Source organism: Rhagoletis pomonella, unplaced genomic scaffold, assembly GCF_013731165.1.
Source record: "Rhagoletis pomonella isolate Grant_MI unplaced genomic scaffold, Rhpom_1.0 Rhpom_scaffold_00004, whole genome shotgun sequence".
In the NCBI taxonomy this organism is placed as follows: Eukaryota; Metazoa; Arthropoda; class Insecta; order Diptera; family Tephritidae; genus Rhagoletis; species Rhagoletis pomonella.
In genome coordinates, this window is record NW_023458558.1 from 29,555,868 (window position 1) to 29,572,838 (window position 16,971).

General features: G+C 36.6%; 1 protein-coding gene and 1 long non-coding RNA gene across 2 annotated transcripts in view; both read left to right on the forward strand.

Annotated features, from left to right (window-relative positions):
- Positions 1-16,971, forward strand: part of LOC118737429 — a 153,816-nt gene that overhangs the window by 9,592 nt on the left and 127,253 nt on the right. The gene's annotated exons all lie outside the window — the stretch shown is intronic.
- Positions 12,470-13,601, forward strand: LOC118737428. The gene is made up of 2 exons (XM_036467911.1): positions 12,470-12,988; positions 13,072-13,601. The coding sequence occupies exons 1-2, from the start codon at positions 12,893-12,895 to the stop codon at positions 13,531-13,533; spliced, it is 558 nt and encodes a 185-aa protein (XP_036323804.1). The 5' UTR covers positions 12,470-12,892; the 3' UTR covers positions 13,534-13,601.

Here is a 16,971-nt window from a genome sequence, read left to right on the forward strand (position 1 = left end):
AATAATAGAAACTCCTTTTCTTGACCAGTATTGGCTATACATATTTCCTTTGTCTTATGTAATAATTAATATTTTTTTTTAAATATCTAGCTCATTATACATATAACATCGCGCGAAAGTAAATTTTAAACACAAATATCAATATATTTGCGAAACCTTAGACCGAATATAGTAAAATTGCGTTTTTAGTTTTTTACTCTGACGTCAGTAATTCAAAAATGATTTAAACAATTCAGAGAAATGTGCTTAGAGAATAAGTATGGGTGTAAAATTGGAGAGGGAATCCTTTGGAATTTAATTAGATGAAATTTTTCGTGCATAAGGACTGGTACGTATTTAAAATGTCCATTTAAAATTTTAACCTTGAAAAAAAAAATGTTAAAAAGTATATGTTAGCGACTTATATAAACTCGACAACATCCTCGAATTTCGTCCTTCTAACTTTATCAGCTTAAAAACTACTTTGTGAATCCAAAAAAATTTTACTGTATTTAGATTTTAAAGAAATTTCCTCTTGCATTTGGTACCCATAATTTTATTCTATATTGTATAAATTTTTTTTTTTAATAATTTTTGGAAATAATCACATCTTTGAAATTACAAAGTCCTTTAAAATAAATCCTGACGTCAGAGAGAAAAAATAAAAATTTCACTTTAAATAAAAAAGTAGATTTCGAACCCATTTATTTATTATTTATTTTATGGTAGTAGAGCTTCTCAAACAATATATAAGCATTTTTTTCGATTTAAGTTGTTGAAAAGTAATGCATATCTAGTCCCGCGATCGGAAAAAGCTAAAAAATTAACATCCCTAATATGCGCCTACATATCTATGCATGTATGTATGTATGTATACATGTTCTACTCTGTATGAGTTTGCTCTTCCGTTTGCCTTCATGTAGCTCTAAGTGAATATTTCAAATTGAAACTCGATCTACACTGTCGTTGGCGCTAATTGTAGTTAGCACGGAAGTCTTTCTGGCCGGGAAATGCTCTTCTTTTACGATTTTTTTTTTTGCTTGTTCGCTTGCTTGATGTTTGCTTTTGCTGTCATTCGCCTAATTGCCTTTGCATGTGTAGTCACTTACAAAACACTGTTTGATGTACATAATCACGAATTATATACACTTTGTTCGGGCATAGTTGTTTAATTAGTTCCAGTTGTCCGTTTAGCCGAAAGAATACTGCTACGAATAATTTTCTGAAAACTTTGGGCAGAAAAGGAAAAGCTAAACGGAAGTTTTAAATTAAGGCGGAAGTTTTTAGTCGTTTAGTGCTACCTCAGTTCTGTGCAGTTAAAAAGTGCGATTAACGGCGTTTTGACCTTGGCATCAGAAAATCTGGGCAGCTTCAAGGAAGGGTTGAGATAACTCTATCATCTGGTATCCATATAAATACGTATGTTAGTCTGGCTAGGATGATAATAATCAAACGCAACTTAAAGCATAAACAGACGGCAGCGTTGATCCGGATCAACTCGAGAATTAACTGCAGTTAATCCGGATTAAGTCCGAGGCCACCAAACCGCTCAACAGAGGTAAATACTTCAAAAAGGTTTTCAGTGCAGCTGGTGAACAATAATGTGCTAAAGGAAATGAAAATATGTGCCGCTCACTCTAAAGCCGTGGCACTGTATGACACAAAACATCTTTGGTCTACGCGGAAAAACTTTTTATTAAGAAATATAAGATTTCAGTCTGGTCTAGATCTAAGTGAAGTGGAGCGTATCTGCAGTTAAAGCAAAGTTCTAAGTACCTCGGAATAGTAATCGCAAATAAACAACCGTGCAATATTCATGCAAAAAGATGCTAAGTTGCACTTGGGGCTTATCGTCTTTTCAATCGTCCAGGCGATATTATTCCATGCTGTACTGGTTTGGTGGATGGGCGATGGTGAAGATAACTTTTCTCGAAAGTGTAGAGGGTGTATATAGATCACCTATGATAAGCATAAGGGAATAACTCAGTTTCATACCCAGGGCTGCATTCTATACACTGCTGCAGTTTACGCAGGCCACGCTGACGGACAAAAGTAAAACTTTCAAAATTGCTATATACCAGGCTTGGTGGCACGAGGTAGTACTTTTTAGCGAACATGAAAGTAACTATTAAGGTCGAAGGCTGGATGTAAGGCATACGGATTTCTCCCTCGGTGCATGAGTCTATAGATGGGTCCCAAATGGACAAGAACTTGAACATGGTACGCCGTATAAACTACTGGAGTACACATTTTGGTATTTTCCCGGCAGACGTTTTAGGCATAAAAAAGGCGGGGAGTTATTATTGGTCAGTAACAGTGAGAAAACTAGGCACCACCAGAAGCAAGTAAACGAGAGCGTATTTTATCTCTTAAAAGAGAAAGCGCTAGACTTTCAGTTGCTGCACTAAGAAGGCATCACATGTTGTTAAGTTTGGCCTTAGGTCAGGTTAGGTTGGACGGAAGTCCCATGGGTATTCACTTAGACTACCCCCGTTGGTGCTTAGCAAATAGTACATAGCCTTCTAACATAAATACATCGCTTTGAGTTCATCGAAATCATTGAAGAAATAACTGCAGAGAGCTTTTGCCCTCCGTTTTGATAGAGCCGGGCAATTGCATGGAAGATATGAGATTGTTTCATCTTCGCCCTCATACATGCAGCTTCAGAAGTAGTCGTTCCAGGGAGCGACCAGTCTACTAGCTGCGTATATCCAATCAGACAATGTCCGGTGAGAACTCCAATCGCTATGCGAACGTCCTGCCTTCTAAATTAAGTTGAGCATCTATGGCTGGCCAATACAACAGGTCGGTTCCATTTGCCATCTTTCATTGGCAATTTCTATGAATTTTTTTTATTCAGCAATGTAGTTACATGACGCGAGAGTATGTCAGGCTTGCAATTTCTCTGAATGTCACAAGGGTCAGGTACTCCAACAATATGTGTGCTGAATCTTTCAGCTATCTCTTTAAGAGATGAGCGGCATTGAGCAACTACTTTAAAAGACGGTGACATTTTTCCCATGGTTTTAATAGCTCCCTGACTGTTAATGGAAATTTAGATATAATGACTAGAAATCGTATCACACTGTACTATTGATGCGACCTTTCCGATAGCCATCAGTTCCACTTGAAAAATTCTCCAGCGGAAGACCTAACTGTACCCCAAAACCAACTCTTTTGTCAAGCTTCGATCTGTCCGTGTAAACATGGATTGATCCCTTATCCTGACTGTGTCGAATGACCATTCCTCCCTTGAGGGAAGATGGGTAGTGGAAGTGCGGCTGGGTGGGATGTATTCGGTTGTTGAAAACTGAGTATCCATTTCTAGGTCACGTTAAGCCTAATGGCATTATTATGTGCCAACTTTCTGTCATACAGTTCTGTCGGAAGAAATGTTAGTAGAGTGTTGGGCGCTTGGTGGTTGTTGCCTTCAGGCCTCCTGTTCATTTGAACTTCCCTATTTTCTTAGCGCTTACATTTTTATTAAGAGCATACCGCCAAATCCCTGCACCGTAGAGCAAAAATTATTCCTACCACCGTGCTGTAGATACATGTTTCGATTTTAGGCTCCAGACCCCTGTTGTTGCTAATAGCCGGGGTGCAGTTGTGCTTTCTCGAACCATTTCATCGATGTTAAGCCACCAGTTTCATTTCCTCACCAGATATTTAACCTGGTCAGTTTTCTGCATTGTAGCACCGTTTGAGGAGAAATTGCCGTGAGATGGACAGCTGTGTTTCCATGTAAATAGTATCCGTTCGAATTTTGTGGAATGTACTCCCAAACCACGAATGGTGCTGGTTATGATAACGATATACAGGAGGCGCAGTACGAATGGGGATACTGTGAACACATTCTCAGTGAATACCCAGGCCTTTTTAAGCTTCGGCGTTATCTCCTTGAATTCGGGTTTCTAACGAATCTGTAGGCAGCCGCAAAAAGAATGACACAAAAAGTTGTTCCAGTTTGCTAAGAAAACTGACATCATTTTCAATACGATTATTTGAGTTCACCGGATAACTAGTCAAAAATAACGCCTATGTTATTCAAACACTTCTACGTTTTAATTTCCTATTTTATTTCCAAAAAAAATTGTGCTTTCACCCTCTAATCGTTTCTTAATGATGCCTAGCATTACTACGGCGACCTCAAACATGATAAGTAAATAAAGTCGAAGCAATATGCACGCCCTGCAGGGAAATCACGAACTAGTGAAACAAATGTATTGTTTCAGAGCTAACAAGATTTTGAAAATCCCCCCTCTCACGCATGTTTATATGACTTCTTTTTTGTAGACACTGTAACCGTCTAAGCTAATTTTCCGAGTTTAATAAATCACATCGGTCATTTCTGTTCTGTGTAATGCCAAGTGAAGCCCAGTCCATATCCACCTGGTCTTTTCGACAAAGAGGAGGCCTTCCTGTGCTACCATAAACGTGTCTACGTTTGTATATATATAGTAGATTATAAATCTCATGTCACAAATTTAAAAAAAAAAAAACATACATTATAATGCAAAATTTTTATTCAAATAAAAATTTTTCCTCCTGGACACGGATTAGTTTTACAAATCTCCGGCAGTGCTCCCCGCCAGGTCTCTAATCTATCAGCACTGCAACCTTCGTGGAAATGAACTATTAACCTGCTGTGTCCCTTAAATAAAGTTTGATGAAGTCCTATGGTATTTTGGAAGTATTCTCTCTTCTTCTCATTGTTCCATTCCATCCCTGCATGTAGACTGCTGCTTTCCTTGGCAATTGCATCCGCTACCTCGTTGCTCTCCCATGTAAACTGGAACTCAAAGTAATTGAATGTTATTATATATGTAGATCAAGAATGTTAAGAACAGCTATGCAACCGAGGACTAGCAATTACTTAACCTCGAAAGCTAAGAGCCTTGAATGCCGCCGGACTGCACCATAGACTAGGGTTCTCACATTACGTTAGTTGAAGACGATATCGAAATTTTGATATCTTAGAGTAAAATATAAACCAATTTTCATACAATTCCGAGATTCTGAGACAAACTATATGTATGCACGAAAAAAACTTTATTAAATAGCTCTTAAAGCCCAAGCCCCTTAAATCGCTCTTGGTCGTACTATCAAGGTCTATTCCATTCGAGGCTCTTTTTTTGCAACCAAGATACTTTATCTAGGAGGAAACATTGATTAGGATCGCATACGAATACGGCGTTAGAGACCCTCCTGGACATCCCACCTATGAAATTGCCACTACTAACTAAAAGCGTTTTACGACATAGGGCGTCTGGCACGCTGCAAACAATTTAGAAGGGTCACGCCACTGTCTTATACACAGTTGGGGTGGAGTACTGAATCTGTGATTATCATGTCACGGAAAATAATGTGGGAATGGCACACGGACGGACGACAAGAAGTGGACGAAGCTATTAGATACTTTAAAGTGCAAACCTGCGGACCTGATATACATACATACCACAACTTGACGAAAAAGACATGACGCTTACTTGCTTGAAAACCGAAAGGACAGTTGCCATTTTACCTTCAAACGAATCGCATTTAGCTATACCTATGTTTTCACAAATAATTTAAAACATTATTTATTAGTTAGTAAGAACTAAACGTGTTTACTTGTTTCTCACATTTATATCTAACGTAACTTCGAGATCTTTTTTTCTGGCAGAAGTAACTAAACGATGACGAAATCCTTATCTTCACGGAGGACTCCAAAATGAGCATTGGCACAACCCTGCAGTGAAAACCCAAACCAGTTAGAAAAAATACTAGTTCATAAACTAGTATGTGCCTACCAGTTCGACATTTTCGAAGAACTTAAGCGTTCAGCGACATCTGCCTTTGAATTGCCAAAGCCTAAAATAAAACGCAATTAATTGCTTTTCTTACAAATGTCGGCTGTGGCGTCACGTGAAGACTACTGGTTCTGGTTCTGGGATCGCAGGTTCGAGGCCGCTTGGAGGTGGTTAAGATTTTTAAAGTTAGATCAGTGTAAGTAAGAATAATTATTTCAATTTAAATATAAATAACAAACTTAAAAATCTAGTTGCATTACAAAAAAAAAATAAAAAAATATATGGGAAGAAATACTTGTGCCATAAAAAATTATTTATTACAAAAAATATATTTTTTTTTAAATTAAATTTAAGAATAAAAAAAACTCTAAATAAAAAATATAAATAAAAGAAATATTATAAAAAAATTAAATTAAATAAAAAAATTTTCCCTGTGCCTGGGCTTGAACCTGGTACCTCAGGCATACCATGCGAGTGCTTTGCTCTGTCGGCCATTGGATAAAACGTGAACTAGTAGGGCTGAAACGCAAACTGGTAGAATTCTAGTTCTCAACTAGTACCTATCCCTGCAGGGAAGATCTGGCTGGCATCTTCTCTGAGAACGTGAGCAACAGTAAAATTAAATTGAAAAAAAAAAACATTAACTAAAAAATAAGAAAAAGATGTTAAAAAAATATATATTTTTCTTTTTAAAACTATAAAACCTAAAAACTAAAAGAAAATTACATTATAAAAAAATTTTTTAAAATCAAGAAAGTACATGCCATACAAATTAAATGGAATTGAAAATAATAAACTTTTTAAAATAATATATCTTAAAATATATATAAAAAAATAAAAAATTTTAAATAAAGGCAAAAATTAAATAAGTTCCTCAAAATTTTTAAAATAAAAAAAACTTTTTAAATATTAAAATCTTTAAACTAAATTAAAAAAGAAAAAATGAACTTAAAAATAAGAAAAGTATATACGTTTTTAAAAACTAAATTAAATTTAAAGGCAATATTTTTCTTTTTAAAGGAATAAAATCTTAGTAAAAATATTACGTAAATTAAAAAAGTTTGTAAAAATATAAGGAAATTAAAATACATACATATTTTTTCTTTATAAAACAATAAAATCTAAAAATTAAAAGAAAATTAAACTAAAAAGGAAAATAAATTAAATTAAAAACCTTGAACCTCTGGTCTCTCGAATGGCACCAGTACTTTGCTCACTCAGCCACTGCGACTGTTGTAGCAACGCGAGCAAAATTATACACTTTCTGTAAAAAAGAAAGACACTTCGTGCCAGAATAAACAAAAGGGGGCTTTATCAAAAGTGATGAACTGTTGATAAAATGATAAATTTATCATTTTAATAATTTTAATTTTTGTATGGAAATCTATTTAACCAAAGTTTATCACCTTTTCAAACGATTTTGGTGGATAAATGTATAAATTTGAGCAAAATTCAAGCCTGACAGATTACAAGGTGGTTGCTGTTGCTATGAACACATAAAAAGCAAATGAACACAATGGACGAGATTAGAATAACAGCGTAACCAGCCATATAAGTTAAATAATAAAAAATTTCATGCAATTATTTACCAAGGCGCGTTCATGAAAGAATGCGGATGAACTGATAAATTTACGCAATTTATCCCTTTATCACATTAGGTGAAGACCCATAAAATCTTTAAAAAACACTTTCTATTTTCATAGACATCTGCGGTTGTAGGATCAGTGAGCGCAAAAGTTACCGCTACATCTCACATAACTGTCGAAAATGTAACGCAGTGCGAACGGAATTCCTCCTAGGTCATTGCTTTGTCAAACTCATCAGTTGTTTGTGTGGAAAAAAGAATTATTACGAACTAGTCGGGAGGATGGCTTTCGCTACAGGGTACAGACTATGTACCTATGTATGTATGTATACCGCCATAGGGTTAGTGTAGTAGTGACGTTGACAATGACAGTGAAACAAACAAATCTGAAATACAAAAGATAATTGCTTCTAAAGCCACAAAACGTAGTTTAATAGCACCACGACTAAGCACATACCTACGTATTGATAATACCAAATACATACGCACATACATACATCATTCATCCATAGTACATACGTAGTCTACTACGAATAGGTCTGAAATGATTTACCCACTGCTGAATGGCTTAAATACATACAACTTTTCGGCTGCTGTTTGTGGGCGCTTCATCGCCGGCCCTTGCGTCCCATCATGGCCGGGACGCAGGTCACAATTGCAATTATGATTCACAGACGCATGGCGTGCAGCAGACATATTGAAGCATAAAATAGAGGCTTACATACATAAGTGCGCACAAATACATACACATGTACATAGTATTTGCTGGATTGCATCCAAACACACATTCAATTTCGCTCTGTTGAGGTGCATGCCACTCGCATTTAATTTCGTAAATGAAACAGATGGAGACGACGGCAATGAAAACGGCGAAAGCAACAACAGGCACCATGTGTTTAAATAAATTGGCAAATAGGTGAAAACCAGCCATTGGTATGGCGACCAGACACAGTCAAGAGGACTCACCCTTACCATTGGAATTGGTTGGAAAAAATAACTGTTTCGCAATGGATTTTGTGCTACTTTTTCACCTTCGGGCAGTGACGAGCAACATGGATACAGAACAGAGCGTCTGTAGCTGGTAGCAACAATGACGGAACAATCGACCGAGCGACCGACAGTGCAACCGTTTTAGTCCTCCACAACTTCTGTACTCCCACTGGTAGTAGTAGCAGCAACGGCAGATGTAGCCAGCATCGCACACAAGTGGCAGCTTATGTATGCACGTGCAACATTCTGGCGATAATGAAGTTACATACTTGCTGTTATATACATACGTTTGTATGGTACTGACACAAGCATCGACCAGCCGGCTGTCACCCACAACCTACAACCCCCAACCACCAGCATTGCGCTCCTGTTACCAGTGATGATTATGAAATTGATTGCTGGCGGATAGTTGCCTGGCTGGTTGTCTGACTGGAGTTATGTATGTATGTATGTATGTAGCAATCAGGAGTGGGCCAGGTAACAACACCCATTTTAATTGCACGATTATGGTAAAGCGTATTAAGACAAATGCTGAAAACATCTTTCGAATGTATGTAGCATGCAAGTAGTGCGAGAAGAGGCAGAATATTGATATATTGTATGTGTGTATATTAGGGTGGTCCAAAAATGTATATAGAAAAATTGAATTAATGCTCTAACCCCCTAGGTCTGTTCTAAATCGATAAATATATAGCCCCTAAACCTCCTGAGTAAGGTCCAAAGAACAGCGTTTTTATGCATCTCGGGTGATTTAAGGACCACCCCAAACAAAGCGCTAGAAGTGCTAACCAATTTATCTGCAATAAATCTGGTAGGCAAACACGTGTCCGCCGCTTCGGCGCTCAAGACTAAAAAGTATGGCGCTATTGAAAGATCGGCGGTTCGGTTTACGCTTTTATACTTCACACAATGGGTAGATATAACCAAGAAATCGACTTATCCGGCTCTAAACCCACCTTCGATAGACTATTTAAGACGAACATCCCATAAAGAAGAGAGTACCAGTACGCTGGAACTGAGGAGGGGGGGGGGGGGGAGGCCTGAATTCTACCTATAAAAGAAGTGGCTGTACACCTAAATACACATGCCGCAATGAAGACTACGATTAATATCTTCTTTTGGGGTACAATTCCACGGTCATGGCTGGTTTAAACGGTCATTAGCTATTTGGTAGGCACACTTCGTGATTACGAATATTCTCCCATGAATATTGCAGATGTTGCAGAGATGAGGAAGAAGAATAAATAGTTGAGCCTTAGCTAAGAGCAGAGCGGGTTTTCTAGGTCGGCACTTTGTCGTCTCTCTCACGGACCCATCCGGCTTTATAAGAGCTGCAAAATGGTTCTTTGTAGAATAGTCACTGAGGTTCCATTGTTTCACAGTGGTAACATCACAATGGATCTGTAAGGTCTAGGTGAGTTGGTCATTGGACCGACTTCCACATCAACCTAACCTAACCTACCAGCTATTGATAGATAGCTATATATGAATAAAGTAAGCAATGCGACAATAAGGGCTATTGCACCCCCTAATAAACTCTTGACTTGGCGAAGTCCCGCGATGTTACGCCAATGCAGTACCCGAGTTTACCATTTTCCTTTATGAGCGCCTCCTTTATCGTACTGGGACCCACTGTAAGGAAGGGCTCCAGTCCTATCGGGGTCGAGGCAGCAGCCAGTCTGGCTAGCTGATCGGCTTCTTCAGTTTCTTCGAATCCCATATGTCTCGGCACCCATATAAGATGGATGGTATTGTTCATAGCAAGGTCATTAAGCTTTTCGATACATTCTCGGACCAAAGATTTGACATCGAAGGATGAGAAAGCCATAAGTGGCGCCTGACTATCATTTAGTATGAAGGTTGATCGCTGCGCATCGACTGATGGCATAAAATTCTGCTTGAAAGCACGTCTTCAGGCCTGGAAAATCAACCATCGGCCCAATTAAAAGTGCAAATTTCTTTTATTTTATTTTGTTCTGTATTCGTATACCTAACTGATTTAATTTTATTTTCTCATTTTCATTTGCCTTATTTAATATGTATTTACATGTGATGTCAAATACTTTTTCTCTCAAATAATACCTTAACCATTCGTGTAAAAGAGGTCCTGGATGTACATATGTATATGTAGGAGTGTACTTACATATATACCCACCTTCATTCCCTTACAGATACCTGATTGCCAGATTGTATAACAGGTAATTCTGCGCACGTACACAACTCCTCGTATCTGTGAATTTTTTAAAGTTTAGCTAGCGCACTAGCTAAGTTACGTCGAACTTCCTGTTAGCATTACGGCGGGAGAGAGTGGATGGCGCTAACTTTGATGGTCGGCAGCGCAAGTGAAAGGAATTCCTTCGAGATGGTGTTGCAAGCGATTTATAAATTGCATCCGTTCGCTCAGGTGCTCCATACTTAATTTCCGAAGTTTAGTGAACGCGATAAAAAAAATCGTTAAGTGCTTTATTGCTAGTACCCTTGGAATCGTAACGGTTATTTGAGTAATTAAAAATTGTATGGGGACTTTTAAGTTCGAAATACCATCGAATTAGGAAATAAAACTCGAAAAAGTGAAATAATTTCGGAAATAGCAAAGAAAGTATTACGAAAAATTCGTCAGGCCTAATCACGCGATTGGGTATTTGGGATGAATATGAATAACATGAAGATGAAGATGAAAATAAGAGATGGAGATTAAGGTAAAGATGAAGGTGAAGGTAAAAGCTGAAGATGGAGGTATAGATGATGAACGTGCTGCTAAAGGTAAAAAGGCTATTGGGATTTTACCACTATAGGCCAGTGTTGCCAACTCCAAAGGCCCTAAACTCCCATTCTCCCCTGAAGAACGCCCTGTTTATCCCTTTTAAAATTCGAAAATCCCAGCAGTGCTTAATTAAGAATCCAGAAAAGAAAGACGAGGAGGTGAAAATTTAGAATTTTATTTCCAAACAAATATGTCTGGCATCCCTACTAATGCTGCTTTGCCTAGGGTATCCATTTGAAACTTCAGGGCCGAGAAGCTATTCACTCTCTGTGCTACTTTTATGAGTAGATTATTATAAATAAATCGTGTCACTTTCTTGCTTTCCTTCCGATTCCCAGCTGCGAAGCGAAGACTGTAAGTATTATCCACTATAGCTGGATAAATTGTTTGACCTCGTTATAAGATGTTGAATTTTACGAGCCTTATGGCATAAACCCAGTCGAACCTAAAACAATACTATAGCGATTGCGTTGGCTTATAGTTGATTTCCACCAATCCTTAACCACAGTGGGTAGTAATTCTATCCTTTTTAAGTAGAAGCAAACGAAAGGAAAAAGCATAAATTAAGAAGTATACCTTGGCAATCACCCCACGTAAAAGTCTTTGTACTTATCTAAGCTCTTAACTGCAGTTAAGCCTTTGGTGGAAATAGGCTATAAGACATGTCGTAGTATGTGCGAAACCCAGCTAATACACATTAGAATATACATATGTACATATATCTATGATTTTTCTGCAAGAAGAAAGTCTTCTTAGTTTTAGTGGGACTGTCTTTTCAATGAAATCAAGGAAGAATTTTACAATTTTATTAGGTTACCTAATTAAAGAAAATATATAAAATGAAGCGAAAACAAGTCTGCGCTGACTTGTCCTCGAACGGAGGACCTACTGAATGGCAGTTTACAGGTCTAACTATTCGACTACCATCATAACCAACACTATTATGTTTAATGAAATATATGCATATGTACATCTCATCTGTATTTCAAATTAATTCAAGAAGACATTTCACAAAATTTAGAAGTGTTTACTTTGAAATGATCATGCAGAATTTTATGATGATTTAAATATTTTCTTATAAATAAAATCAATAATGAGGCGTATTCTTGTTTTGCTACGAATTGGAAATTTGAAATTTTTGAATAGAAAATTATAAGCCAATTTCATGATTTTCGATTCTTACGAAAACAAGAATTTGCCCAAATGAATTTTCCATAAAATCAATTACGAAATCTCTATGAAATTTACATAGATTTTTTGTCTGTTTTACTCCTTACTGTAGATACTTTTCTTAGAGACAATCTTCTTCTTTCTATAGGCCATATTTTTCTGTGTATGTTTGGCTACAATAGAGATACCTCTCTATTCGGCGCTCAGTTGTAGGGATGTGGTACACACGGCTTAGTGCAAAATAAGCTGCAAGCACAACTGTCATTACTTTGCAAAGATGAAGGGAAATTGGTGTAGTTTTTAACTCTCGGACCAAACTAACCACCTAAGAAGATATGAACTGGCGAACTCAGCGATTGATTGCATACACCGCTTTACATTCGACCGCGACCACCACGCGCTATTAATTTTGTTAATTTAATTAGTCTGACGAATAATTTAGCTAACTAATCGACAAGCTAAAAATAAAGATTAGCAATAAAACTCATCGTTCCGCAAAATTAGTTTAATTTCCAAGCCTCATTATAGCGCTTAAACGATTTGGTTGAACAAAAAAAAAAAAAATACGTATCACTGCAAAAATGTTAAACTACATATTCACAACATCAATTCAGTATGTTTTTGGCTGCCCAAATAATGACACTACCGACGCTTTTACTTCTAACTGTAACCATGCTTTTCGCCGCATTTGGATGTCAGCAAGCCGAAGCGGTATGAATTAAAAATGATAAATATGTGTAAAAGAAATGTGGTCTTAATTAGAAAAAAACAACTCCTCCTTAATAATTTTCCAGAAACGCTTCCAAATCTTGGACATAAAAAATCGCGTAAGTGGCGAAAATGTCTTCTTTCAGACGTACATTCACGATAATGGCACCAAATTTGATATATACCTGACGCTCAATAAACCATGGAAAGCGCATGATCTGCTTATGAGCTTAAAGCTGAAACGTAAAGCCAACAACGATACATCATACTATAGTAATATAGCGCAACTCCGACGCATCGAGGTGTGTAAATTTCTTGCCAATAACCAGCAGAAGTATCTCATGCAGGCATTTTTTAAAATTCCACCGCCTGTCATATCCCTAATTCAATGTCCTTTGAAGCCGCGCAACTACAAGCTCACCAATATTTCGGTGGAACCAAATTTGTTTGTAAATTCCCTGCATCCTGGCAAATATCGTTTCTTTGTTGAAGTGATCCAGTTAAGTTCGGGTGTCAAATTGCTCGATATGCAAATAACAGTGATGTGAAAAAACTGAATTTAATTTTGAATCTCATCGTAAAATGTTTGAGGAATAATAAAAAAGGATCTTCACAATTTTACAAGCTTTTATTAAGTTTCACCTGTGTGCAATCAATTTTTAACGAACTTCCCATTGAGCTAGCAACTTGAAACTTCAAACTGAGCTCAGAACCCGATGGCAATACTTCCTCTAGGTGGCGTAGGTGTCGAAATATTTGAAAAATTTATATACATATATAGTTGATTATAGTTCATATTGAGGACGTGTATTACTTAAATGAAAAGGAATGACTCCACAAAAAATTTGCTCGATAGGTGTCGCCGGAGTCGAGATACATAGTTGGGAAACCCGTATTTAAATATGATCTAATATGGTTCATATTGAGGACGTAATAACTTAAATGCAAAGAAATAAATCCACAAAAAATGTTGCCGTTGTTTTAAATATTTAGCTCTTTATTTTATCTGCTGGTCTTTAAAAATATTTATTTAAATTACTTGTTTCTTAATATTTTGCATTATTATGTTCTTCTTAAACTTGCGTGCCCTGAAATAAAATTTAAAAAACAACTCCTATTTTTTATCGCTTTTTCGAACAAGAATAGATGTGTACATATTTACTTATGTTTAAACTAGGGCTGATGATTTCACCCAGGTAATGAGCTACCCGGGTCCATAGGGACTATTTAGGAGGTTCGCGAGATTTTTCGGGCTTTTCGGAACTATTTCGGAACTGATGTGAGCTTTTCCAAACTTCTATTGAATAATTTTTGTATAAAGAATTTAGTGAAGGCATTGGTATTTATTGCATTTAACGAAGGCACAGTTGAGCAACCCTCCATATCTTTTTTTTTTAAGAAGCAATCCTCAACAAGTATCAATCCTAGGTAATCTCACCCTAATCCGCAGTAATGAAATTCCCTGCTGCTGTAGATTGGATGAATGAATTACAAAAACATGTGAATCGATCAAAAGGAGTAATAAAATTGCGAGACCTCCCTACGACATATTTTTTTACATTTAATATACAAATTAAAATACTATATTTTCCTTCCGGCGTAATGATTGTCATTGTTACCACAAATATAATTAAAATGCTCTAATTTATAAAGTAAACACAATGACTGCATGCAAACATGTACATATGTACATGCGTTTGGACAAGCAATCAAATTGATTACTCTTCAACAATTGCTTTAGAAAGCATAAGCTAGCCTAACAAGTGATATAAGAACCAATAAATATTTACAGTTCATTTTCGGTTGAAAAACAAACATAAAAGTTAATCGTGTATTCCCAAAACTCTTGCGCCTTTCAAATTTAGCTACATATTTACGTAGGTGTAGACACATATATGGGTACTAATGTCTCAAATCGTAATTAATACTGCCTAATCGAAAAATAGTCCTTTAATACAATAAATGTTAAACTAAATATACAAGTACATACATACATACTTACATACACACACAAATTGCGGCCGCTGTGATGTTGTGGCTAGATTTGCGCCCTACCATCCGGCAGGGCTTGCGTTCGGGCCCAGCTTCTGACTAACATAAAAAAACGAAAAGAAAAGAACAAAACCTTTCTAGTAGCGGTCGCCTCTCGCCAGGGAATGACAAACCTGCGAGTATATTTCTGCTATGAAAAATAGCTTCTCATAAAAATACAATCGCCGTTCGGAGAGTCGGAGCGAAACTGTAGGTTCCTCCACTTGGTGTGACAACATTAAGGCGCACACCACAAATCGGAGGAGAAACTCGGCCAAACATTAGCAAATTGTGTAAGCGCCAATATGTTTTTATTATTACAAACAAACACATATTTTTATGTATCTATTGTAGATAAAATAAACTTCATAAATCACATTTAAGTGGACAATAATTTCACTGACAGTAGCAAACAAAACTCTAAGGGCAATTCGAAACAATTACCAAATTGACCGGGGTCAAAGCCAAACGAGAATGTTGTTTGTAGAAATTGGAAAATGAAATTCGTTCTCTGCATGCTTGTGACTCAGTACGAGTATTAATCGATAAATGACAGTTATGTATCTAAGTAGTTTCAAGTTGACAAACAAGAATTGCAGCAACAAATATATACATATATGTATGCATGTACATAAGTATCTTGTACAGTGGAATGGTAAAATATAGCCAGTTAGGCGGCATGCCCTTGTTAGGTGGATTTATCTTGTAGCAAGTTATATGTTCTTTATGAGACTTTATTGGCTATGCGAGTACTTTAAATGTTGTACTTCAAATTTAGTTTCGATTTCGGTTTTGAAATTAAAATGTGAAAACAAATTTGACAAAAACGATTATTTATTAGTATAAGATCCGAATAGGGCACAACCTTCACCCCTTTTATGAGGTTAGCGAATATCTCGGATACCAGTAAATTTTTGAAAGGGATCTACGAAAAAAAGTTAGGGAACATCTGATATAATGGGTGAAATTTAACGGGGGTAGTGGGTTGGCTGAAAAAATCCCGACCAGGATATTTATAATTAAATATTCAAAAAATATTATTATTTTTTTTGCATTCATTTCCTCAATAAACAAATTGTATACCAATCGAAAATATCAAGCATACAGCATGTGAAAACGTTGGGTTATCTATTTTTTCCTGGCCTATCTATCGAGTTGGCAGCTATGCACAGGTAAGTAATACTTACTAGTAATTTTTACTCATCTGTTTTACACATTCTTAATGCTTAGAGCACTAAGTACGTATCTAAGTACGGTGACCAGATTTCTGTGGCCTAAAAGCAACGAATCCGATTATAGAATTTTGTTTTTAGAATAAAATGAGAAAAGAGACAAAAACAATTTTCTCAAAATCTGCACTGTCCCGCCAAAATCGGTACGAATGGTTACCGTATATCGATGGCTGAGTGGAAGATCGACCTATCTCGGCAGCCAGTTCGAAAACGCTCTATCTCAAAAAACTTTTCAAGAACGCTCTATTTCAGAATTTTATTGAAAAACACTCTATCTCAAAATTCGGTTCAAAAACGCCCTATCTCACTGCAAAATGTATTGAAAATATGCTGATATAGGGCGTTTTTGAATCGGCAGCTAAGATAGGGCGTTTTTGAAACGAATTCTGAAATAGGGCGTTCTTGAAAAGTTTTTTGAGATAGAGCGTTTTCGAACTGGCTGCCGAGATAGGTCGATCTTCCACTCAGCCATCGATATATAAGTTATTTGTTTATTACACAAATGAGTGCAAAATTAAAAAAAAAAAATCTTTTGAGTATGTATGTATGTACATATGTTCAAAATAACCTGGTCAGGATTTTTCAGCCGACTAAGAAAAAAATGATCTTAATCGTGTAACAGCACAATTATGAAGAAAAATAAGTTTGTGGTTGCCAGATTCTGCAGCTGATTTTTTTGTTTTATCGAAACCGATTGGAATCGGTTCCGGTGCTTGAAACGGT